The 27,024-nt window shown below is 45.0% G+C and overlaps 1 protein-coding gene across 2 annotated transcripts in view; it reads right to left on the bottom strand.

The window, feature by feature from the left end:
* Positions 1-1,643: 1,643 nt before the first annotated feature.
* CTNND2 (catenin delta 2) overlaps positions 1,644-27,024 on the bottom strand; it is an 893,404-nt gene continuing 868,023 nt past the window's right edge. For both annotated transcript variants that reach the window (XM_034998887.1, XM_034998886.1), the window contains 4 exons: positions 19,118-19,244; positions 15,929-16,060; positions 9,301-9,374; positions 1,644-2,819 (listed from right to left, as the gene is read on the bottom strand). In XM_034998887.1, coding sequence (XP_034854778.1) covers positions 2,559-2,819; positions 9,301-9,374; positions 15,929-16,060; positions 19,118-19,244 — 594 coding nt within the window. In that variant the 3' untranslated portion in view covers positions 1,644-2,558. The remainder of the gene's footprint in view (positions 2,820-9,300; positions 9,375-15,928; positions 16,061-19,117; positions 19,245-27,024) is intronic.

Raw genomic sequence — 27,024 nt, forward strand, 5'->3', positions numbered from 1 at the left:
TTTATCCAATACGGCCCTTGTTATGAATAACAAATCACCAGCTGATCAACCTTTACTGCCAAGGGAGCCTGTGGGGGCTTTAGGTCATTTCATGGTTTATGTAAAATCTCATCTATTTGTCTAGTACCCATCTATACCTCTCATCTATTTATATCATCTATCATCTTCTATCTATCAATCACTTCTCACTCTCTCCTAATTTACTTGTGTGTATGAGTGTGTGTGTGTGTGTATGAAAAGGGGAAAAGGATTGCTTTGAATAACAACAAACACTTTTAATTTTCTTCTTCCTACCTCTACGTCTGAAGCCAGAGGCCCCTGGCTGAACTGGTTATCCCTGCCCCACACAACGTGCCGTCAAAGAATCCCAGGCAGTAGAGGTATCCTTGGTCTTCCCCAGTCACAAATGCAGGCAATGCATGGACTCAAAAGCATCAAGGAAATATGAAATTCCTGCTAGGAAGACTTTTTAGCACATGCAGGAATTCCCTCATGCACAAATCCAGCCAGGAAGGAGTTGCACTGTTTACTTTTGGACAAGTTCAACCAGCTACTGGGTTATGCATAAGTCTTATCTACCTGGATGAACTTCACTAGTTCCTTCTATGACACAGATGAAGTGGATACATTGTTCTCAGTGCTGTAGATTTCTCTCTCTCCACAGGGGCTGGAGCATTCCTGTGAGGGAAGCCACAAATGTGGAGTCCTGGAGTAAACAGTGCAACAAGGTCCAGCTTGCAGGTAATTTGTAGGACAATTCATATGTAAATTTCTGTCTCCTGCTCTATTTGGGAAATTAGCTTTTCGTTTGCAAAAATATGCATGAACAAAAAATCTTTTGATTGTTGTTAAATTTGGAGAAGGAATCACTGATTTTGGACTTTGAGATGAATTAAACTATGTAGCGTGAAGGGGAGCAAGTTTTAAAGGAAGATGGCAGCCAATTTCTTTTGTTATTTAATTTTTATTTTTTCCAAGAACAGTTAACATTTACTTAGGCACCTATTGGCCTCAGTCACTTGCATCTAAAGAGCAAAGCTAATTTACCCACAGCCCGTGTTCTTTTAAATGGTTAGCCTTATTTCTTAGCTCTGTTAACCACTATTCTAACATTAGCTTCAAGTTCAATTTTAATAATCTAATCCATAATGGTCCACTGCTCCCTGCCACATGAACAAAAAGTTTGGGGGTAATAAGGCGAGCAGTTTACATTTTCTGTTGATACTTCAAGTAATTGGCCCTAAAGTGAAATTATTGAGTTGGCCATGGTTTATTGTGTTCTGAGGGCATAAAACATGGAAGGAAATGGACCTGTAGAAAGAAGTGGTATCCAAGAGTGTGTGAATGTGTGAAAATCTTGTAACTTCACTTCAACTGGCCTAATATCCTGAGTCACTAAATGGTCGGAAGGATAGATGGAGTACAAGAGGAACAAACTGATGTACATTTATACCAAAAACCAGAAACAAAGCTTGTACAAGATGAACAGCAAATGAAATAGCTTCTATCAAAATAAAATCTCACACAGGTCATTTTTATACATACGTGGACATACACACACTCTCACACGCACAGACACACAGGCAAGAATGTGTATTTTGTAAGATAGGTCCCTGGAAATAGACATTCTTAGCAGATATGGATGACAGATCAATTGTAATTTATTTTCTTTTAACACTGTATCATCATAAAGAAAACTGGTATAAATGAAAAAATCTATTTCAAATATCTACATCTAAAATTTTAGGCAGTGAAAAAGCACTTTGTTGACAAGGAGTGTGGAATGATGTATGTTAATTGTCAGAAACTGCTGAATGCCTTGCTTAGTTGCCACAAACAAATTCACATATCAGAACGAACAATACTGCTAAATATTCCTTTTTTTCCCATTTTTTTTTTGTTAAAACATACTGGGAGAAAGAAAAGAAAAGAAAAACTGGAAATCCATACATCTTTCAAAAGTTTGAAATTGAAGCAATATTTAGAACCATAGATGAGGAAACACTGCCGCATGGTGTAATATACACAATGCGCTTTTCTTCTTTAATCTGTAATGTACATCAAATACTTTACAACAATGCATTAACAAAAGGCAAGAAACATCTTGCTGTACAGAGGAACCCCAATGCAACTTGAAGCCTAGAATCACAACGGATGAAGAGAGTAAACAAAGCGTGAGAAGCCGTCCCTCTCAAGGGTGTGACCTACACCGCCCCTTGTGCTTAACGGTAACCTTCACGCCCCACCACCCCGCCTGTCTCCTCTGCTGCCTTCCGCCACATTCAAGATAAAGCACTTTTTATACTCTACAGCTCCAACTAGAAAGGTATTGTACAATGTCATATTCAGGATCACTTCAGCTTCCTATTGACTTCCAAGTTAACGTTCGGTGCATTTAGCTTCCTAAAAGAGCTCTTAATAGTTCCTTACTGGTTATCACAGCCTTCCTACGGAACAGGCTTTAACAAACTAAATTTGCAGGGGGAGAAAAAAAAAGCAATGTCTTGTGGTATGCATGCACATGCACTGTTCCCGGAGCGCCTCGTGCCGCCCACTCCTCACACCCAGGAGTCGGGGGAGGCCGGGTAGTGGCTCGTTTCATAGTTCAGTTCACTGTAGGGACGGGCAGCTGAGTAGAAGTCGACATAGTTGCCGGTGGACTTGAGTCCCAGGTGCATGGTGTACTCACTGGCGGGAGGGCGATGGTGAACCTGGTCCTCGAAGAAGGACTCGTCGTAGTTTCTCGTGGAATTCTGAAACGGCTGGTAGGTCTCGTAATCCTTCCTGCTGGGCTCCTGTGGGACGGGCTGTGCTGGAACCTGCATAGAAAAGAAGATCCACCTGGGCTGGTTTGCTTTCCCCGGATGCAGCCTCCCCAGGGCCAAGGCGCTGGAGCCTCCCAGGAAGGCTGGGCGGCCACCCACACATCCACCAGCATGGCGCGTCTCCAAATACCGCCAACTGTTGACGGCCCTTCCTTTTACAAGTTGCTTCCTGTGTCCACACACTAGCATTCTACAGAATCTTTATTAAAAAATATGATTATGGTAAGACAGACATAACATATAATTTGCCATTTTAACCGCTTTTAAGTGTATAATTCGGTGGCATTAAGTATATTTGTGGCATGGTGCGGCCATCACCAGAATATTCCAGAACTTCGTCATCACCTCAAACAGAAACTCGATACCCACTGAGCATAACTCACCACTTTCCTCCTTGCTTCAGCCTATGGAAGCCATCATTCTACTTTCTGTCTCTCTGAATTTCACTATTCTAGACACCTCACCTAAGTGGAATCATACAATATTTGTCCTTTTGTGGCTGGCTTCTTTCACTTTGCATAATGTCCCCAAAGGCCATCCATGTTGTAGCATGGGACAGGATTTTGTTCCTTCTTAAGGCTGAACAATATTCCATTGTATCAGTATACCACATTTTGTTTATCCACTCACCTGTTGGTGGCCACTTGCGTTGTTTGCTCCTTTTGACTGTTGTGAATAATGCTGTAATGAACGTGGGTGCCCCAGTACCTGTTTGAGTCCCTGCTTTCAGTTTTGCGGTATGTACCTAGAAGTGGCATTGCTGGATCCTTTGTTAATTCGACGTTTAACTCTTCAAGGAATTGCCAAACTGACCTAAGCGCTGGACTTTTTATTTGATAACCTTTTTAAATATATTTTTTCAATTTTTAATTTTATTTTATTAAAAGGTTTATTTATTTATTTGACAGAGAGAGAGAGAGAGACAGTGAGAGAGGAAACATAAGCAGGGGGAGTGGGAGAGGGAGAAGCAGCCTCCCCACGGAGCAGGGAGCCCGATGCGGGGCTTGATCCCAGGAACCTGGGATCACAACCTGAGCTGAAGGCAGACTCTTAATGACTGAGCCACCCAGGCGCCCCTAGATGACTTAAAAAATTTTTTTAAAAATTAAATTTAATTAATTAATTTTTTTATTATGTTCAATTAGCCAACATATAGTACTTCATTAGTTTTTGACGTAGTGTTCATTAGTTGTGTATAACACCCAGTGCTCTAGATAACCTTTTTTAAATGAAAGAGGTATAGACTAGAAGCTATAGAACATGAGTAGTTGATTTTCCTCTTTCTGCATTTGTTCTCTTACAAATTGTTCTCTAGGTGCTGTGATCCCAGACAAAGAGACAGTGAAGATGTACAAGGTCTAATGGTCACTCGGGGATCTTCCTGCCAGCGCAGTGGGCTGTGATCAATCCCTCTCTGGAGGACGGAGGCTTCCCACTGGTAGGGCTATTCCGTCACACCTGCCTAAGTGATCAGGGACCATAGCCTCAAAAAGATACACAGAAAAGCACATAATGGAAAGAGGGAATCCACTCCAATATAACCTACTCAGAAGGACCGACATGTTTCCCAACTTGGTTTAATTAAGAATTGATTGACCTTGAGAATGCTGTGGGATTATGAAGCTTTTAGTTAGCAGGGAGGGGTCTTCAGTATTCTCTGGTGACCCTCAGCCCACCCCTATACTCCTTGTTTGTCCTTTTGTCCTTTGCATGTTGCTGTCTGATGTCAGGGGCCTTAAAAGGCTAAAGGGGTCACAGGAGCCACTGAGATAGGTAAGGTCAAGAATTAGTTCCCTTTGCTTTGTTTTAAGGACAGTAAGACTAAGAGTGTTCACGGGCTGATAATTAGCACTTGTATGTGGGGGTCTGACTATCCCCTTTCCTTCTGACTGCCTCTGGGGTCCCTTTTTAAGCATTGTGCCTCTAAAGTGAGCGGAACCTCCCCAGGGCTAGTGCATACAATCATGCATGAAACTCTGCTCATGGCAGTAACTGGGGAAGAGGTCTGGTGTGAATGATGGAACACTTTTAAAGAAACACGATTTGATCACCTCCAAGCAGATTCAGTAATTCCCTATTAATTTAACTAAGGCTCGGCATGGAAACGTCCTATAGAAATTGGTCCTAGCAATAGATAATGATTTGTAATTAGCACGTTGTGTGTAAATGAATGCGTCTAATGACTTGCACATAATTCCTCTCTAAAGTAAGTGAAGCTCTCTCTTACATGTAATTGATTTACACTAGTAATTGACCTGTTATTCAAAGCAGTGGTAAACTTCATCATAGCTGACATCCACTCTGTCCCACACTTCGTTAGTGGTGGCTGACGAGTGAGGTGTGGGGCTACCTGCGAAAGATCTATTAGCCTAAGAGCCTGGCCATGGGAGGGACATTTGGAATTAATCTTCAGCATCTGTAATTAAACAAGACCAGGTATACGAAATTACTTGGCTAGGCTGAGGTGTCCTGTGCTGTTCTTTGAAGAGCTGGGTGCTATGCTGAACTTCTGCACTCCAACGCAGTGCTGCGACCTAAGCATCGAGCACACAGAGGGTTGGAGCTGGGTGGTTTAGAAAAATCACGTGGGGAGGGAGCTAGAATTTACTGTGTTTCTGTGTCAGTGGGCACTACATCCAACATTTAACAAATTCCTCTTTGTTTAACCTTTAATCATCTCTCTCTCCTTCCCTTCCTCCCTCTTTTCTCTATTTTCCTATCCATCCATCCATCCATCCATCCATCCATCCATCCATCCATCTCCCCCTTTATAGATGAAGACACTGAAGCTCAGAGAAGTTAAGAAACTTGTCCAGGACATCATGGCTAGTGGTGTTGTGAGACTGGGATTTGAACCCGAGTCTGGCTGGCTCTGAAGTCCACATTTTCTCCACCACACGGACACAGTTTCAGTGGAGCCCAAGTGGCCAATCCTCAGAGGGTCAGCCTCACTGAGCTGACTCCAGGCTCTATAAGAAGAAGGGAGGCCAGTGGACAAAGGAACCCTAGGAGAGCTCTCGCTTCTTTGTGCCGGACTCAGTGGCTGGGGATAGGGAGGTCTGTGGGGGCAATCACTCACAGGCTCATGGCTCTCCTCCACAACGGCTGCTTCTTTCAGGCTTTTGCATGACCTGTTTCAAATTTCTTACTGCCACCACGTTCTCTCTGGTTGGTGGACGTCTTTAGGTTGTGTACACGTTTATTTTAGTCTCTTACCTTGAGGAATTGCCTTTTTCAATTCATCTGTGTTGGTCATAAGTCTCATGTCAACCCCTTCTAAGGTTTAGTCCCGCAGTTCTGAGAGTGTGTGTAAATGGACTCTCTAGGATGGGTGACGGGTGGCTATGCTGTGTTTGGAGGGATCAAATTTGCTCACTGGCCTCGTGGTGCAGATGTTGACGGTGGATGTGCATTCGCAGTGGAGGAATGTTGACTGTACTTTATAATTTACTCTAAGGGATTATCTGACAGTATTCAAAATTGGACAGATAAAATGCTCTCAAATATAAGCCCTCCCCAAAGAGGAGCTAAAAATAAATGCATTTTTTTTTATGTTGCACTGTTTGCATAAAGCAGTCTTCTATGAAGGAAGTAGAACGAGGTTCATGTATAGTGGTGGTGTATTCTGGATTTGTGTGTCTGTTGTGGTTCAGAGAAGCCCTGGTACATCCAAGGAGCCTGAGATTGTTGCCTGCTTTTGCCTTAAGGCAGCATCCTTTTTGGGGTGGGGGGGTGCAACCAGCCGGCTCACGTAGGGATACTGGCTGGGGTCCATGTTCTTGGTGTTCTGTCTTGTGGCTCCTACTCCCATAAAGTCATTGTTATTGAACTTTTTCCCCAATAGGAGGATGTTTAGTTTAAATTCATGAAGGACGGTGCCACTTCTCTAACCCCCCCAATGTTAGCATGACGAGAGAAAACTGTGTTTAGTCCTCACTGGGTTTGCCTACAAACTGGATTGATTGCTAATACAAGGAAAATAGCTGCCCATTATAGATCTTCAAACTTCACCACAGGGTGAAAGCTGAAGACTCAGGGTGTTAATATACAACGAAAAAGGTCACATGGTAAGGAGTCATGGTTCTCAAAGTCTGGTCCTGAGACCAGCAGCATCAACATCACCTGAAAGCTTGTTAGAGATGCAAATTACCTACCAAGTCAGAAACTCTGGGGTTGGGGGCCAGTGATCTGTGTTTAGCAGTCACCCAGGGCATTCTGATTTGTGCTCAAACTTGAGAACCACCGGTATAGAGGAGGGCAAATGGGACAAGAAGGCAGATGAGCCAGGTTGGAGTCTTTGCCTTTTCTGAGCTGGGTGACCAAAAGCAAACCCTTATCCTCCTTGAATCTTTATTTCCTCATCTCTGGGGACAATTTTACCTGCTCTGCCCACTTGGCGGTGAAACTGAGGACACCAACCAGGACCTCAAGATGCTGTTTTGATGTAATAATTTGATGGTTGCCATCAAAACACTAAACCCCTCTATCTCTAGTTTATGAACACAGAATTCTCTTGCTAGATATATAGAGTTAAATACGTTTTCTTTATAAGTAGGGGATAAACCAGTAGAAGCTTAGTAGGATTTTTGGAGAGTTTAGGTAGTTAACTCTTAAAATGGTGTCTGCAACCAGTTGATTAGAGACATAAACTGAGGACCATGAACAATCCCAGAACGTGCCCCTCGGAGCCACTGGGGACCATCCTGTAAATCTAGATTGCAAACAGTCCTAAGGAAACTATGGCAGCCACCCTGTAAGATGCCAAGGACCTCTGGGCCACACCAGGGCATTTCTTCACTGCCAATGATAGTGGAATCCAGGGAGAGAAAGGCTGCTATAGATAAGCCAATTCTTGTGATGAGCTTCTCTTGACCTATGGAGACTGAAGACTATTCCTACACTCTGGGATGCAAAGTCAAGGTCCTATCACATCCTGACCAGTATCATTAAGAGCTATAGATCTCATTGTACCTGGTATTTGCTAAAAGATAAAGGTTGGTTTCCATAACTGAAATTGTCATTTCCAATACATTTTGTTTCCATTTTTCTTTGTGTTTGGGCAGGCATGTTGATATGTGGATAGCTGGTGGCCTCCCCTGGTGATCACTTGTCTAGCGCTCATGCACTTACTTATTCATTGACCTCTTTGCTTTTAGCAAAGAGCAGAACTGAGGGAGGTGAAGTAGATGTTAGCAACGTGTCAGGCAGGCTATGGGGCCTGGGCATTCACCAGGGGGTTGCCAACAACACCAGATGTCTTCCAGAGGAGCTGTGCATGGCCTGGAACGTTCAGAGCAAGGAGATAACTCCTCTACCCACTGCCATTTCTCCTGGTGATGAGTGATTAGACAAAAAGGTAATTTAAGATCAAGGAGATACTTTCCGTGTCCTCCTCCTTCTTCTCTTGGAAATGGTCTTGCGCAAGATATTCTATCTGCTAGGAGTGGGTCCTTTTCCTTTAGAAAGATGCTGCCCTACCAGGTGTTGAGAAATGTTCAAAAACAGCCCATTTTCCCCCATGTTTACTGTCATCTGGTTACTGTGATCAAACCAACAGGTTTCAGATGTATCTCTCAGCCCAACTTTCCTGACTTAGGGCAGGAATCTAGAGCATCCACAGAATGAAGCTCTGGCAAAGGTTATTAGTAGCCAACAGTTAGGAGGAATGACAAACGTATGAAGTTATCAATCAGTGAAAGAGCGGAGGCTGTGCCTTTTGCTTTTACAGTTCCCACAAAACCACAGAGAAAAAAAAAAACGAACCTTCAGCGAATGTTTGCCAAAGAAGACAAACACACACACACTTAGCCCAGTTCTTGAAGGAGTTACTGCTTAACATTCCTCAAACTTGAACAAGTACATGAATCACCTAAATGTCTTGATGAAATGCAACTCTGATGCATTTGTTGCATCAGATGGATTAGGGGTAGGGGTCTGAGAAGAATCTCTTCCAACAACCTCCCATGGGGTGCTGATGCTGCCGGTCCCCCAACTAGACTGAGTAGCAAGGCAGTCCTCAACACATCCCTTTTAGTTGTTCATTCTTGAACTTGTCTCTATTTTATTGGTAACTATCATGTATAATGAATGCTTTCTTCCAAATGAGAACTGGCTGGGTTATGGGAGCTACCGATCCCTCTCTAGTAATCACCCAGTATTATCTAGTAACCAGAATCTTCCAGTAGTGTATTTGAGGCTTTTCATTTTGGATCATAGTAGAGAACTTGCTACCACCAAATGAAGCGAGTGGTTGTAGTGAAATCAAAGAGTGTTTTCAAATTTGAGGCCGTTCTGATGATTGCTGCCACCCCATGCACACTATGTTAAATGTGAGTGGAGAGCAGCAGAGAATGTTATTTTCTTTTTTTCAGTCCTTTACATATGTTATGTAGAAGCTAATTTATTTTTTCCAATTCCAGGATATTTCATGCAAGTCGAAGGGGAAAATGAACACAAATGTGTGCGTCTCCTTTACCTGGTTATGTTTGATGTCTTCAGCGGGCGCACCATAGGAATTCCTATACAAAGTTGAAATTCCAGTGTTTTGAGCTAAAAACAAGAGGGAAACAAAGTATTAGCAAAGAAGGCAAGATTTCAAGTGAGGAATAATGGTGATCGAGGCAAGTTCTTGCCCTAACAAAAAAACTTGGTTTCTCCGGGCGCATTCCAAGTGCCATGCCACATGGAAGAATCCTTTGGTTCTGGACACTTCGTTTTATATGCAGATGTAAGAAAAAAGAACAGTTAAGTATTCTATCAAATCCCCACAGCATGGGAGTTTCTTGCAGTCACATTCAGACTGTAGACAGGCTCAGGCCAGGGCAGCAAACAGATGGGCATCTTGCCAGGGTTCTTGCCTTCTCTGGTGAGAACCAGTGGGTAATAAAAGCTGGTCTCCTGCACTGAGGCATGCAGGCATCTGTATGAGCAGCTTAGCTTTGAGCTGGAGAACGACAAGAATGAAATTTCTAATTTGGGCTCACAGAGTGCTTAATCATCACGCAGACAGTTCATTTCTCAAAGGCCCGACGGACGGGCAGGAAGTACCATCTGCATCTATCCTGCACATCTGGGTGGCTGCAGCTTTGGAACCCGGCTCCACACAGGGACACGAGCCCCTCCCCCTCTCTTGAGACAGGCCTGTAGTCTAGCTGAAAGGAAGGGAGGTCTCCTCCACTTGCCGGCAGCTTTCAAAGGCACGGGCAGGGTTTGCCCACTTCCTCCCCTAGAACCCTTGGGGCTCATGCCACAGGCCCAGAGGAAGGGCCCAGGGTGCCATTCTGCTCATAGCCGTGAAAGGCTATGAAAAGCTAAGAAAGTTCTAGAAAAAACTGTCAAGTGTCAATGGGGGTATAAAACACTCTAGAAATAAAGAAAGCCTTATCTTTTGCTTCCAGTATCTACGGAATAATAAAATAGGATGACACACCATAGCTGCTCTCTTACATATACAGTTACTCGAGACCCAAAGTCAGTAATATCGATCACTCCACCCATGACTATTTTTTTAAAAAATTTTATTATGTGGGGCGCCTGGGTGGCTCAGTCGTTAAGCATCTGCCTTTGGCTCAGGTCATGATCCCAGGGTCCTGGGATCGAGCCCCACATCGGGCTCTCTGCTCAGCGAGAAGCCTGCTTCTCTCTCACCCTCTGCCTGCCGCTCTGCCTACTTGTGCTCTCTCTCTGTCAAATAAACAGATAAAAAAATCTTAAAAAAAAAAAATTTTATTATGTTATGTTAATCACCATACATTACTGGGTATTTACCCCAAAGATACAAATGTAGGGATCCGAAGGGGTACATGCACCCCAATGTTCATAGCAGCAATGTCCACAATAGCCAAACTGTGGAAAGAGCCAAGATGTCCATCAACAGATGAATGGATAAAGAAGATGTGGTTTATTTATACAATGGAATATTATGCAGCCATCAAAAGGAATGAAACCTTGCCCTTTGCAATGACGTGGATGGAACTGGAGGGTGTTACGCTGAGCAAAATAAGTCAGTTAGAGAAAGACATGTATCATAGGATCTCACTGATATGAGGAATTCTTAATCTCAGGAAACAAACTGAGGGTTGCTGGAGTCGTGGGGGGTGGGAGGCATGGGGTGGCTGGGTGACAGACACTGGGGAGGGCATGTGCTATGGTGAGTGCTGTGAATTGTGTAAGACTGTTGAATCACAGACCTGTACCTCTGAAACAAATAATACATTATATGTTAAAAAAAAAAAAGAAGATAGCAGGAGGGGAAGAATGAAAGGGGGGAAATTGGAGGGGGAGATAAACCGTGATAGACTATGGACTCTGAGAAACAAACTGAGAGTTCTAGAGGGGAGGGGGTAGGGGGATGGGCTAGCCTGGTGATGGGTATTAAAGAGGGCATGTACTGACTATTAATTAAAGCACCTAACAGCTGTGCAGGAAAAGTCCTCTTGGAAAACTGCTTTAGGAAGTGAGAGCTGAGTGCCCATTCTGAATTTTAAAGGCCACCCTGACATCTTCTCTGGTTGGATGTGCGTTGCTCCTGTCTGTATTTTCACCTGGACCCCTGCTATAGAATCTTCCTTGACAGCCCAGCTTCCACCCTACCGACCCTGCTCCTCCACCCTTGCCGTTCCCAGGAGCCGAGCCGTCTTGCTAGACAGCCTGGATTATGTTACTGCCGTGCCCTGTCAAGGTACAAGCTGTAGGATTGGGGCCCTGACTGATTTTTCTGCAGTGTCTCCCTCCCTCCTCCTCTCGTCCAGGGAGCCCTAGCTACACTGGCCCTCTTTCCTCGCTGGAGCGTGCAGCTGGTCTTACTTCTGGGATGTTGTGCTTGCTGATCCTTCTCCCTGGAACTCATCTCCCCCGGACTCTGGACTGCCTCTCCCTGTCGGTGTTCAGTCTCTTGCTCGATCACCTGCAAGCAGCCCCGCCCACCTGGTACCCCACGTCTGAGCCCGTTTATCTTCTCCATCCTATGCAACCCCACGCGGTACTACCTTGGGGGTGAGCCTGTTCTACTGTCTACCTTGCGCGACACCTCCCTTCACCTGCGACGGCAGAAGTGCCATGAGGCCAGAAATCGGTCTGTCCTGCCACCTTCGCCGGTATGCGGGCGTCTGGGACAGTGGCGGATGCTCACAGAGTCAGTGCTTTATTTGCTGAGGGAATGAAGGAAGAGTAACCCTGAGAATATATGCCCCCAGAGTTACGCTTTGCTGATTAAAAATGTCACTGCAGGGTGAAATTTGTGGTTTTCATTTTTCTGTTACTTGGAACAAAATGCATTTTTTATTTGTTGGAACATGCACTGTTAGAGCCTTATGCGCCTCTTCCCTGTCTCTTTGGTGGCTTCTGAGCTAAAGACGCACCTACTGGAAGTTCTTTCCTCCTGCTCTTTGGTCCACTTCGCCTGTTTAAAAGAGGCTGTGTAGCTGAGATTGAACTTGTGGCTTTCGCAGACACACGAAACAGGTGTCTTCGTGAATGCTCGGCCCTTGTACATCTGACCTAAGAGGATACTCATAAGGAAATGCCTTTTCGTCTTTTTGTATAGGCCCCCATTTCCAACGGAATCAACACATGGAAGATGAGAATGGCTTTGAAAAGGCATAAGAGAGGCTGACAAAAACGGGCTTGACCGTTTGATGTGAAGGCATCTGGGAAGCTCAGATGGGGGGGCAAAATCCCCTGGGTGAATTTTAAAGTCAGGCCATGTAGCCGCTGAGATCACACAGCCCTCCTCTGATGTGTGCTTCTGACCACGTAATGTTCCCGGGGAATCATGACCGCAAGAAATCGCTCTCACTGGCCTGCACGCCTGCATGAACGGCTGGCTCTGGCTTTTGGAGGGCTCCATGGTGGCAAGAGAACACTAAGGGAGAAGACAGTTTAAAAAAGACTCCATCTCAGCTAGATGATGAATCCAGAAAAGGTGGGTGGGGGGAGCCTGGCACACCAACCTAGATAGATCTGCATTTCTTTCTTTCTTTTTTTTTTTTTTAAGATTATTTATTTATTTATTTATTTGACAGAGAGAGGCACAGCGAGAAAGGGAACACAAGCAGGGGGAGTGGGAGAGGGAGAAGCAGGCTTCCCGTGGAGCAGGGAGCCTGATGCGGGGCTCGATCCTAGGACCCTGGGATCATGACCTGAGCCGAAGGCAGACGCTTAACGACTGAGCCACCCAGGCGCCCTGATAGATCTGCATTTCTAAGGGCTCAGTAGAGGAGACTCAAACCCAGGCAAGGACCTGCTTTCCCTTTAAGCCGTCCCACGTTGTGTTTTGAGGCTGAAGCTTCCCATGGCTTTCCCACAGCAGAGGGAGTGTTTTCTTTGGGGGAGATGGTAGGACATCCTCTGATGTCTTAGAAACAAGGGAGATGGCAGTTTTCAGATATTTTTCAATGTACTAGCCTGTAAGGGTCCCCTGGGTATTTGTGAATGAGAACAAGGACTGCTCTTGATGTGGAGGTCACAAGAAATCTGATCTTCAGGTCAACACTGAAATGATGGGCATGTGCAAAAGTGCTGTAGAGCCCAAGTTGGCCATTCATCCTTTCCATGCCTGTGTGAGACGTCAGCTTCCACCCAGGTTAGCTGGGGACTTATTCATGCCACTGTGTAAGATGGTAAGTAGACACCTCCTCCATCACCACCTCTACCTCCACCATCACCACCTGCTCCATCACCACCTCCATAATCACCACCTCCAACTTCTCCATTACCACCTCCTCCATCACCACGTCCTCCATCACCCCCCTCACCATCACTGCCTCTTCCATCACCATCACCACCTCCTCCATCACCTTCTCCACCATCACCAACTCTACTTCCACCATCAGAATCTTCACCATCTCCTCCATCATCATCACCATCTGCTCCATCACCATCTCCACCATCACCACTTCTACTTCCACATCACCTCCTCCAGCTCCACCATCATCACCTCCTCCACTTCCTCCACCATCACCACCTCCACCATCATCACCATCACCTCCACCATTCTACCTCTACTTCCATCACTCCAAACTTCACTACCTTCACCTCCACCACCACCTCTACCACCAACACTGTAGATAATACAACTAACTTTTACACAGTACTCGTTGGCTTAAAGGGAACCTTCCTGTATATGTTCAATGTTCTTTCAGGCTTGCTAGATGATCGATAGTGTAGTTTTGAGTTTTTTTTTTTTTTTTTTGAATTGCTTTTTAAAGTAAGTCAGAGCAAAGATGTTTAAGCCTCTTACATCAGTTAAAAAAATGATATACATCTCAGTACTGGAATTATCAAGATCCCTGTCATTAAACATCTAGAAACATGTTAGATTTTCTTTTTTTCTTTTATTATGTGTGCAAGGAAAGATTATGTACCATTGGAACTATTTCAACAGAAACACACACACATTCAAAAGCCTTTTGAAGGATTCTACCAGGCAAGAGAGAAAAGTTAAATAACAATGCAGTCAACTTCACATTTGTTCTTGTAATTATAATCTCAACTGGTCATCCCAGAGTGCCAGCCATGTGGCTACCTAGGGCAATCATAATTGCAAAATGAATGGGCCAGGGGAATTGGGTGTCACCACTCCAGAGCAACTGGCACAAATTAGATTCTCTGCTGAACGCATTGACTCTAGGGACTCGACATTCAGATTCGTAGCTTCCTCTGTTCATGCTTGTCTACAACAGGGGAAACATTTAAGGCAGGAAAGCAGTGAATAAGAATAATAAGGTATGTCCTGTGTAATGAGTGCAGGCGTGAGACATTCCCTGGTAGGTGTGTATGTGGAGGGCAGAGTGCTGACCATGGGGGTTTATTGTGCTTTTCTCTCTTGCAGTCAATGCTGAGTTACCATGGAAAACAACTGCCTTGGGGGTAAATGCATTTACCTTAGAAAAATTTATCTTAAATGGCCTGGGTTTGGTAGACCTCTTAATAAATCATCCAATTTGTCTATTCTGCTTCCCTGCAGGTCTACACCTAAATAATAGCTGAGAAACTCACACTTTTAAGATCCTCTTGATAAGAAGGTCTCAGTGTGTGTTTAGGATTATGGCCTTCACACCTCAGTTTCATGATTGGCTATGTTCTGTTAAAACCCTACTCCTCACAGCCTATTTTCATGAGGGACCCATCTGCACTTCCATGTGGCAGAGAGGGGGTGGAATCCCTAGTGGAGATCCTGTTGGCTCTGGCAGCTCAGTTTTCAAGGCATAACCTCTTCTACACCAATGCCCCCAAGTCCTGCTTCTTGGAGGAAGGGAAAAACCAGGGCAGGGGAAAGTGTATGGAGAGCCAGGAAGGGATGATGAATGGGAACAAGGAGAGTTGTAGAGAACAGAAGGGAGTTAAGGGCAAGGCTGGTTATTAGAAAGGCCGGGCAGCGCATGTTGGATGGGTGGCAATGGGCACCAATTTTGGCCTTGCTGGAGTCCCAGTTGATGAGAAGGGAGAGACAAGGGGTACGATCAGGGTAGTGAGGGATGGAGGGGATAAAACATCAATGCATCCATAGAGAAATTGTGATTATTGGTTCTAATGAATCTCCTTAGGAGTCTGTCATGATAAAAGATGGGTTTCATGTCAAGAAGAGAAAATGTCTCAGCAGGAATTCCGTGGATTTCCCTGAAATCCTCTTTCTTTGTTCCCTTCCCTTCTCTTCCCCTTCTTTTCTTATCCGTTTCCCCTCCCTTCTGTTCATGGTGGCAAAGCTTGGCTACAGCGCACCCACCATCTTGAGTCCTCTCCACTCCAGATTATGCCAGCTAAGAAGAAATCTATTGTGACTCCACTCTCTAATTTGAGGGAATATTATGAGCTGGGCAAGCAAGAAGGAAAGGGGGAGGTGAGAGGTGAAAGAATAATATGTGCATAGAGAACATTTTCTCTTAGTTAATTTCAGGTATAAGGCACTCAGTTTTTATTCCTCTGGCTTAATCTCCTTGCCCCCAATTCCTGAGACTCCTTGCTGTCAAGCTCTCAAGTGACTTGCTAGCTGCTAAGTCCTGCTGAGCTGCTGAGTGTGGCTTTCAGTCTCATGTCCCGGCCCTTAACCCTGTCCCAGATCACGTCACCAGCTCGGAGGAGAAAAGGCACAGAGCTGCGCTCACCTGTCATGGTGTCTTTCCTGGAAGTGTGTTCTCCTTTAGTTCCGTGGTAAGTGGCATTGTTGCCAGTGGATTCATAGTCTGTTTTCCTTTCTTTGAGGCTGATCATTTCCCGAGGTGAAGCTGGGGCACTTGCTACATAAAGAAATCAAAAGGAAGACTCTCTGTGTCTCATTCCACAGCACAGATAGCTTTTCACACAAACAGCTAAGGTCATGAAGACACATGGCTCAACCTATACCAATATGTGTGCATGGACCTGCTGATTCTTTGTTCTTTTAGTTCTCGTCTTTACACCTTCCCTGTACTCCCTGTCACTTGGTGCTTTCTAGTTAAGGGGGCACTCAGCTTGGGGGTTGGTAATTAAAGACTATTTCCTGGGGCCATCTTTCTTAGAAAGATATCCTGATGGGGACGTGACCCACCAAAGGTGTACAAGACGGTTTTAAGAATGAGATCAGACTTGTTTTCTTTATTTCTCTTTCTCTTCTCTTCTCCTTTCTTTCCCTTCCCCTCCCTCCCTTTCTCTCCCCCTTCCTCCCTTCCTTCTTTTCTTCCTTTGTTCCTTTTTAAAAATTAAATGTGTTTCAGAGGAGCTGTTACTGATCTTGGAGAATCCCTGATTAAAATAAATGCAGTCTTACTTAAATTCTGAGTGACCCAGAAACTGTCCTAAAGGAAGCCAGATGAACACCCAGGGTGTTTTGTGGGGCTGAAGTCACCCAACCTGCAAAGATCAGCCCAGGTGGTGGGCTGGGCAGGGTGTGCAGAGAGCTCATTCCCCGATGAGCTATCCTTGATGAACACCCCCAGCAATCTCTCACCGACACCTGGCACCCTGGCTGCTTGCTGCCTGTAGGACCTGGGGAGGGAGCCCCAACTTCTCTTTGGATCCCTGTCATTAAGTTTAGTATCTTCTATGGGCAAATCCCTATGCTAGACACTGGGAAACAGAAACATGAATCATGTCCCTTTCTGAACTCGTGGGGGTCAGGAAATGGACATGCAAATAAACAGAATCAGGGGCAGAGGGCTTAGTAGACGTTGCAGCCACATGCAGGCGAGAGAAACAGAGGGAGCCTTTGCCCATCCTTTTCTGAGCGGCAGCCTACCTATTTCTCAAACCTACCCAAACAAAACCCAGGCTTGCTGCCCAGCTATCAAAACCCTGAGAGGTCCCATTAGAATTAAATCCTTGGAAGACTTCCAAAATACTGATACTTGAGCCCCACCCAGAACCAGTTGCATCAGAGTCTCTGGGTGTAAGTCTATTGGGAAGACAGGGAAGAAAATGGCATTTGCTGCACATAACTGGACTGGGATGTGTGTCCAGTTCTCGTGTGTTCTCAGAATATCGGCTGCTGGCTCTCGCTCACCTCCTCCACCCTCTACCGCTCTCTCTCCTCTCTTCTGTTCTCTGTCTTCCTCTCCTGGGAGAGTCCTTTCCCTGCCCTTGCTCCTTTGCCTCTAGGTCCTCCTGCATAAAGGCTAACCTTTTACAAGTCACTGCCAGGCAACCACGAAGGGACAAAGGAGCCTCTTGACCAAAGCTCTCAAAATTAGCATCTAATAGCGCACAGATGGTGGGGTTTAGTAAACTATGTCAAGTGTGTAATTATCTCTCAAGACCTCATACACAGTGGTCCGAGTCTCCGGTAAACTAAGATTATACTCCTGGAAAAAATCAAATCACGCCAACAAGTGTTCACTAGGTGTCTTTGATGTGCCTGAGGAGGAAAGAGCAGGCTGGGGGAGCTCTTCCCACTCTGCCCCTTCTCCTTCCAGGCACCTTCTGATCTACTGTGTCTGTTCATCCTTCTAACACTGATGTGTTCGCAATAATTAGGGCTTTTAAAAAGACACCATCCTCGTGCTTCCCAGACTCACTATTCTTTATCTTGTTAAGATGTCTGGAGGTAAGACACGTGAAAGGTCACCCCTGTGCTTCCAAAGGTGGAAATTTCTCCATCCCACGGTGGTGTCCAATTCTCCTCTAGTGGAGGACCGAACATTACAAGCGGTTACACCACACTAGAAATAGAAGCTTTCATGGGGTTGGGAGAGAGTCATTTATTTCAGTCAAATGTTCCCCATTCATGTCTGATTTTCATCATCATTCTGACAGTAAAATGTGGTGTAAAGTTTGACGGCCAACGATCTCAAGGGCAGATGAGCACTCTCCTACCAAGCCCTCTGAGACCCAGTTGCCCAGTGGATGGAGGGCAGCAAAGAGCAAGTAGAAACTCTTCTTAAATAAAAACCTAGATAGGGGTGTGTGTGTGTGTATGTGTGTGTGCATGCACGTGCATGCACACAGACACATACGCATGTGCACACACACACATCTATCTGGGTTTTTATATAATTATTTATCCATCCTTCCTTCTCACAACAAAACTCGAAATGCAGAAATCAAAAGAACAGTCTTTAAACTTACACTTGGAATAAAAACAATGAAGACTATACCACTATAATTTAAATGATGTGCTAATGTTTTGCCTTTAATTTTTTCCTTAATCTTAGGCATTATATAATGTGATGAAAAGGGTATAAAAATGAAGTATTTTTACAAGTAAATAAGAGTAGTTAGTTGAAAATTTAAGCAATAGGAACGTGGCAAAATTAGAAAAAAAAATTTAAACTGAGTGACTTACTAGTTCCGGGTGGTTGTGATAAGACTTTATCAATGATTTATCAGCTGGCTTAAAGGTAATAATAACCGGCTAATCAGATGTGGAGTAGTAATGAAACCCTCAATGAGATATTTCAAATGTAAGTCATTTTAAAGCAAGAAACAGCATGCCCTTTCTCCCTTACTCTATTATTCCAATTATAATCAATACAATGCAACTCAAACTATTTTAAGTTGGAAAAACGTCCACAGAAAACCCTGATTTGCAAATGTCTGACAGCTATCTTTATTCTCGTTGCTCACTGAAAGCAGGTCCATGACATGCATTTCATGTGTATAACTGTTTGAGATTTTTAGAAATCTGTTGGATTTGTTCTGAGTCTGTGTAAACATAACACAATGTCACCACTGCTAGAAAAGAAAACGGACTCATTTGATATTTCTAGCAAATGTCCAGACTGGGATGGCTCTCCTTCTGGGGGGTGCGTCAGCTAAGGGGCTGGAAGGAGGGCCCTGGCGCCGAGGGAAATCAGGCCTGGCTGGCTCCGGGCGTCTCTTACCTGAGCGGTTGTTGGGAGACACTCTCACAGGGGAGATGGAGGGCGTGCGGGAGGAGGAGTAGGGCCTTTGCCGATCCCTCTCGATGGTTGACGATGAGGCTACGAAGTGATACTGTGACCATCCATCCTGAAATAGACAGCATGTTCCTATTAAGTGGGGAAGGTGGAGTGATTCTTCATCCCCTGACATTTCACAGTTCCCGACATTTGATTTTACAAAACATTTCTACAGTCTGTCAAAAGAGATCACGGAGCCCTGCTCAATCATCAAGGTAGCAGAGAGGAGCATGAACTGAGACCCACCTCACTCTTTCCAGACAGCCTGCACGGGGAGGGCCTGCTTTTAGGGCTGGCTTTCCTTTCCAGATGTTGAATAAATGGTCTCTTTATTTAAATGGAAATACGATGCTCAGAATGTGAGATGACCCTGAAACTGTCTATTCTTTACCTACCTGGTTCCAGCTCTGCCTGGACCTCTTCTCAACAAGACCGTCACTGTGTATTCACACCCAGATGGGTATGGTATGTTCTCTAGTTTAATTCAGGAACTGTATTTCTCACTTTAGAGTCTATTCGAAATGTGTCCTACTAATTAACCCACCATTAAGCCTTCTTTTTTATACAGATTTTTTAATTTATTCATTTGAGAGAGAGAGAGAGTGAGTGCACGAGCAGGAGGGAGGGTCAGAGGGAGAGAGAGAAGCAGATCCCCTGCTGAGTGGGGAGCTCGATGCGGGGCTCCATCCCAGGACCCTGGGATCATGACCTGAGCCGAAGGCAGAGGCTTAACCGACTGAGCCACGCAGGCGTCCCTCTATTAAGCCATCTAATATCTAGTAAATATGCAAAAAGGCATATACACCATTTTTCATTATAAAACCCAAAGAAATACACTGTGGATCATTTCATGAATTTGGAAAACATAAAGAAGAAAAAAAACTGTCAATAGTTCTTCCAGGTTGCCCCAGAACTCCTGTTAACACACCACAGTAACTCCTTTCGGTGTTTTCTCCTTTTTTTTTTTTTAATTTTTTAATTTTTTTTTATTTTATGGTGTTTTCTCCTTTTTAATTCAAGTTTATTTGTATCAAAGTCATATGTCAAATGGCAGTGACACCACCCCAAGGACCACCTGCCCACCCCCGCCTCCCCATTCCTGCTTCACAGAAGCAACCAGTTCAACTCTTCTGGCTTTTTTCTTTTTCTGGTTATATTTAGACTTTTAAGGGACTCCACGTTCTCTTAAAGAATCATTGCAGACAGAAATAGATGGAAGTTAATGAAGAACAAAATTCATACTCATTTCAGTATTTGTGTCTTTGTTTCTCTAATTCTGATTCCTGTTCTGTTTGGCTGGTAGGATAAAGCCAAGGTTGGAAGTATGCTATTTTAAAAGCTATTACCTAGCACTTAATTGAGAACTTAGTACAAGACAATATTTTCTCAACAATCTCAAAGGCTGGATGCTATTTGTGTCCCATTTTACTGAGCCTCACACAGTTAATAGGCCACCTAAAGTCACACACTAAGCAAGTAAAGAAATAGCGATACTGAAATGTGGCATACTTGTAAGTACTGGAAGGTGAGGGGATCGAAGAATTCAGGTGGGGAATACTGGTGTTGTTAGTTTATGGGATGTGGCAGTGGAATGTGTGTTGCTCTGGGAACAGTTAGCTTTGCAGCAGGGACCCGGAGGATGATAAGGACCCAGATACCGAAGACACAGCCTGGAGTTCCCAAGCCAAGGGAAGAGCAGATGTGAAGGCAGGTGGACATGGTCTAGGTGCATAGGAGAGCCACTGGAAGTCCCTGTGGCTGAGGAGTGATCAAGGGGCACCAGGAAATCAAGAAGCCTTCTGAGTGTCTAGAACAGTTTGGGGAGAGTAGAATAGAACCAGGGATACCAGGTAAGAAGCTATTCCACTAGAGTAGGGAGACATAATCCTGGCTTGGATGCAGGCCAATGATGAGCAATGGGCAGATTTGGCATCTGTGCTGGAGGATTTGCTGATGACTTGGCTATTGGGTGAAGGAAAGAGGAATCAAGCTTTACCCCAGGGCTTCTGGTGTGAACCACAGGGGACTGGAGGTGCCATTTACTGAGATAAGGAATACTGGGAGAGAAGTAGCTTTAGGTGGTGAAACCAATACTGCCATTTGGGACAAGTTGGGTAGAGATGCCCATTGGACATGAAAGAGAAGCTACAGAATAAAGCAGAGTCTGCAAATCGGGATTTCAGGAGCAATGTCAGGGTTGGAGATAACATTTTGGAGTTCAGCATAGAGATGTTATTTAGAACAAGGAGAATGGATAGGAACATGAATGCAAATAAAGGCAAGCAGGAGACACAAGGTGAGCCCCGGGACACTCTAATATTTAGAGGGTGTGAAAAGACGATTCAGAGGAGCCTGAGAAGGGACAGAGAGAGCTGGAAGGAGGGCCAGGAGGGTGTGAGGTCAGAAAAGACCAGTAAAGCAGATGCATAAAGGAGAAGGAGACTACTGGATGATAGGCAAGACCAGGAACTGACCACCAGCCTGGGGAACATGGAAGCCATCCATGATGACGGGGACAAAAGTACTTTCTTTGGTTAGGCTGGCATATGTCTAATCAGCTGGGCTCCAAAGATAATGAGAGTTGATGAAGGGGAAGAGTGAGCACAGACCACCTTTGACAAAGTCTTATTATTATGGAGAGTGGAGAAATGGGGCTTGGAGAGGTTGAGTGGCCAAGAGATGTTTTCATAGATCACCCGGAAGATTCTGAGCGTTTCATTCACCATTGGGAGTGACTCAACAGAGAGAAGCGAATTGCTGGTGATGTCACAGAGGAAGCAAGCAGTTGCAGGAGGGATTTCACGGAGGAGTGCTGAGAAGATTCGGGAACAATGGGCTGGTGGGCCACGGAACAAGAGTGAGGACAGCCGGGCTATGTAGCCACAGCCATAGCAAGAACATGGGAGATTTGGTGGCAGGAGGATGAGGACATTCTCTTGTATTTTCTTGCTTGTTCTCCAGGTGGGGTGAGAAGTGAGGTCATCTGCTGAGTGTGAGGAAAAGTTGGAGCTTAGAGAATAGGAGGGAGGAGGGGGACAGAAGAGAGGAAGAAGGGAAGGTGTGAAACGGTTCTTGGGGGGCAAGTTGACCATAGCCAGGGGTCTAGTGGCCAGGGTGCTGAGAGGCAACTTGAGGCAGGTGGCAAGGAATTTAAAAAGAGACAACAGGTCAACATGTTGCTTTTCTCCAGCCAAGTTCAGCTGCCCTGTGGCAGGTATGAACTGGATGGAATTGGATGGGAGTGGTCAGGAAGGAGCTTGGAAGGATACAGGGACTGCAAATAGAATGCCATGGAAGCCCATGGAATCCAAGCCAGGGATAGAGGAGAAGGAAGATGTTGGGGAAGAGATGGAAAATGAAAACTAGTTGGTGGGCTGCAGATCCTAAAAGCATCATAGGCTGTTGGGGTGAGAGTACTTCACAGATGCCGGGGTTTTTCCTAGGGAGGGGGATGGGAAATGAAACAGCTACCAAGTGAGAGGGCAGCAGGGAGGCGGGGGTAGGGATAGCAGACCATGGGTTAAAGAGAGAGACGAATGGGAGGCAGGTAGAAGAAAAGTGGGATATTGGGGCAGATTACTGGATATTCCGAACCTTTAAATGATAAGAATCCAGTAACCGTAGATGACTCAAGAGTCTTGACTGAGGTGATGAGGGGCGTAAGGCATAAGTTCTCCTCAGGGAAAGGTCAGGGAGTGTCATGCTAAGGGGTAGGTGTCAGGACAGAAGGAGAAAATGTCTCCACGGAAATTCTTTGCATTTCCCTTCAGTCCTCTGAGGGTGGTGGCAAGGATGGGGAAGGAGCAGTCTTACAAAAGCATTTGCAGGATTGGAACCATTTCAAAAGTGTATATGTGGGGTGCCTGGGTGGCTCAGATGGTTAAGCATCTGCCTTCAGCTCAGGTCATGATCCCGGGGTCCTGGGATCGAGCCCCACATCGGGCTCCCAGCTCATCGGGGAGTCTGCTTCTCCCTCTCCCTCTGCCTGCCACTCTCTCTCTCTCTGTCAAATAAATAAAATCTTTTAAAAAAAGTGTATGTGCATCCATTATTTATATCTGGGAACAATTTGAAAAATTGCTTGAACAGGCATTCCTTTCTTTTGAAGGTAATGCTTTGTTGACTGCAAAAAATCCTTAAACATGAACAATAGAAGTGGATCATGTTATGTTTGTCTCACAGTTTAGAAGATATGCTCTGGGGTTCCAAGTAATGGCTCAGGGAACTGTTTTAATAAAAACTTCAGCTTCTTTGGTCATGAATAAGTCATGATACTCCATATGTCATTAAGGGCAAAGTATTTTACAATAAGGACATCAGCTAACATTTCGTATGTTCTAAGACCAAAGGAGACACTAGACATCAACATGGCATGACTCTAGGTTGGGTTTAGTTTTACTTGGTGAGATAGCAATGGATTAGTCAGCATCTCTTATGCAGATGATCGGAGATATGTTTTGCTCGCAGTTAAGATTCCATGATGCGGGACCATGTAAGTACTTACATCTCTGGAAATGTCAGGAAAGTGGATGTAATACTAAAACTGCTTACAAAGGAAGAAATCCTTATAGGGATGCACCAAAAAAAAAGGTTTCAAATCCCTCGTAAGACCCAATTCCTGGCCTACAAAGGCATGGCGGAGGGTGACTTGCAGGTAACCTGTCTGTGGGTAAAGGGATCAGCACATACTTGAGGATGATGAAAAGCGTGTTTAGAGGCATCGAGAATGCCAGCCTCAGTCTGACACCTCGGCACATGGCCCTCGATTGTATCCATGTGGGCCCAGAGACTTTAATGGAGGTGGGAAGGGGAGCTTAGGGAACAGGGCCAAGTGGAACCCCGATGAAGTCTCTTGATGAGAAGAGTTTCCTGAGCCCCAGCAGGGGCAAGGAGGGGCGACCCGGTTCCCGCCCATGGCCGTCTTCCCTCTCATTCACTGATGCAGACCGAACATGGAAATCCCACATTGCTACTACGCTTAGCAATGCCCAGGAGGGACCCCACAGTTTTAATTCTGTGGTGGGAATTCCCCAGTGTTATGGAAAGCAGTGCATCTGATGCTAGACAGGAAGGTACAGATCAATCAATAAGTTATGTTGAATAATTAATTACCTTGAAGATAAGTCTCATGCCCCTCCACATCTTTTCCTGTGTGAATTTTTTTGGTATTCAACTGAAAAAAATACTGCTTTGCTTTCCAAAGAAGAAGAGACATGAAGATGGATTTTCTTTGGGAAGTTATCGCTAAGCTAACATTCCTCTTATCCAACTAGCCATGTACATACTTGTTAGCTAGCCAGCTTGCAACCAATTCATTACTCATTTACTTCCCAGTGTCACTCAGGAAGGCTTGAAAGTGGTTTCCAAAAAAAAAAGACAACTTGGGCACACATTTTTTTTTTTTTACATCATTTTCCTCTTTGATCACTATTTTTTCTTCTTGAAATTTTAACTCATGGTAGACCAGAAGCTTTTTCCTGAATTTTATTCTATCAGGTGCTCAACCACTGTCCCCTTCACTTTATCCCTTTGCCTTCTAGGGGTCCGATAAGAAACCTCAGGGAAGAAAAACAGAATGAAGAATAGCCACAGCACCTGGGAGAGGGCCGTTAATCCTTAATATGGACGATAAGGGACCCTTTTAATAATCTATCTTTCACCTCCAGCAGAATGACCAAGAAAGTTGGTGCCCTTCAGCTCAAGTCCCAGCCAAGCTGTCAAAAATGTGATATGATATCTGTGCCTCAAATTGGTTTTTATTTTTAACACATTAAACTTAAAACTGGAGGTTGTTAAATTGTTCCAAGTAGATAGAGATAGAAATCCAAAAGAGAAGAGGAGTTCAAAGTCATTGAACTTTAAATTGCTGCCAGGAATAATCTGATTTTCTTTATCTTCTCCTTTTACTGTCCTTCCACCCAGTTCAGCTTCTGTGTTAGAGTTCCCAGCCTGTTTCTTTGTGAAACTGTATTATTCCCCAAAGCTATGACCCTCCACATAGGTAAGTTCAATGGTCCAGAGTGCGTGAGAATCAAGGTAACGTTCTTCTTCACAGGCTTGAAACCGTTTGGTCATCACCCTATTTCCACCTGCTGGTCACTCTGTTTCGTCCCTACGTACATCTTCCCCTTAAGTACTGGAAGGTTTCTGAACATACAGCAATCTGCATTTTATGTTTTTGCCCATCCTGGAAACATCTCCAAGACTGTGCTGTGGGAGAGACTTCCACGAACAGATTTCAGATGTAGGGACGAAGTGGCTTCCACACTGGTCCACATGAGGTTAGTGTGACACAAACTTGCCCCATAGTTTCATACTCTGGAAAGTGCGCAGGACACTGGGCGCAGATCAGCACTTGAATGTGTGAAGTCTGCGTGCAGCGACGAGCTAGCGCTGAGGGTCAAGGCTGAAAACTGCTTTCACCTTGGGTCTCTCTGTGGACAGAGTGCTGAGATGAGAAGGCCACCAGGAGTCAGCCCTTCTCCCCCAGTCAATGTCAGGATCACAATTACCGGTGAGCTCTGCCTCGATTTCTTTTCCATAAATCAAGGGCAAAAATACTCTATCAGCTTGGGGAGTTTTAAAAACAGTAATGCCTGGGCCTTGGGCCCTGAGATTCTGTCTGGATTGTTCTGAGTTTCTGTTTTCAAAAGCCTCCGGGGTGATGTGACTTAGGAGCGTGGCGGTGAACGGCTGACTTGGGCTTTCTATGCACAGGTGCCTTGCCGAAGAAGGATGCAGAATGCATTTTCAAGTGTTAAATCCTCCGGGGCCCTGAACCGTCTGATCCCACTGGGGAATGTCAGATGGCGTGTTCTCAAGGTTGACTTCTACAGGATCAAAAATAGGTCCCAACCTCAGAGCAGAGACGGGCCGCATACACACACACTGAGCCCCAATCATACTGATTACTCAGCAACCACTGGCGATGTGATTCAATGTCACACGTCTACACCTCTGATCAGGCAGCTCCGTGACCTGCACAGCCCCTTCCCTGCTGCCTCCTGTTGAATCTTACTTATCCTGCCCACGTTCGCGCTAGGTAAACAGGAAGCGGGCAGCACATGCTCATTAAAACACTATTGCTAAAAGAATCACGCCTGTGAGGTTTAGGGGATCTTTAGCATTGCTACTCGGGATTTTTTCCCCCCACTATGAACAAACTGCTTTGAGACCACACTATAGACCACTGTAGTCTGCGAAGCAGGGCTGGGCCTTATTTATTTCTGAAGCCCTGGTCCTTGGCACAGTGCCTGCAACACAGAGATGCCTAATAAATGCTCATTGGATCCAGTGACTTAAGATGCCTGCATTAATTACTGGAAAACAAAACGATAATGTCATAGGCTTTGTAGCTAGCCTCTACGGTTCTTATACTCTGTTGTCCGGTAACAAATGAAGGTTATCAGAACTTTACGGTACATTTTTTTTTTTTTTTTTTTAGGCTAGAGCAACCTCATCAGTATCATCTTCTGCTGTGGGGATATCTGTCTTTTATGACATGCTTACCGCTGGGCTGAAGGCTGTGTTAATTTAGGTAAAAGGGTCCTTAAATAATGGCCTACGGCTTGCCTGCTCCGTTTTAAATGGTAATGTTTTCCTCGGCTGCTGCTATTTCAGTGTGAGGTATATAAGACTGCCTCTTCTTTAAGCAGTCTTGTAGATAATTTGCAGCACCATTCTACCTGCCACATCTGGCCCAGATCGGCGCCAATTCCCTGCCAGCACTCCGGGCACGTCCTGCACCCTACCTCATCCCTACTGCTGCCTGTATCCTGCAGCTCAGACAACACCAGCACCTCCCACAGCCCAGGCGCCCCGTCCTCCCCGAACGCAAATCCTTCGGAGAG

The sequence above is a fragment of the Mirounga leonina genome, unplaced genomic scaffold (assembly GCF_011800145.1).
Source record: "Mirounga leonina isolate KUSES-001 unplaced genomic scaffold, KU_Mleo_1.0 Mir_95, whole genome shotgun sequence".
Lineage (NCBI taxonomy): Eukaryota > Metazoa > Chordata > Mammalia > Carnivora > Phocidae > Mirounga > Mirounga leonina.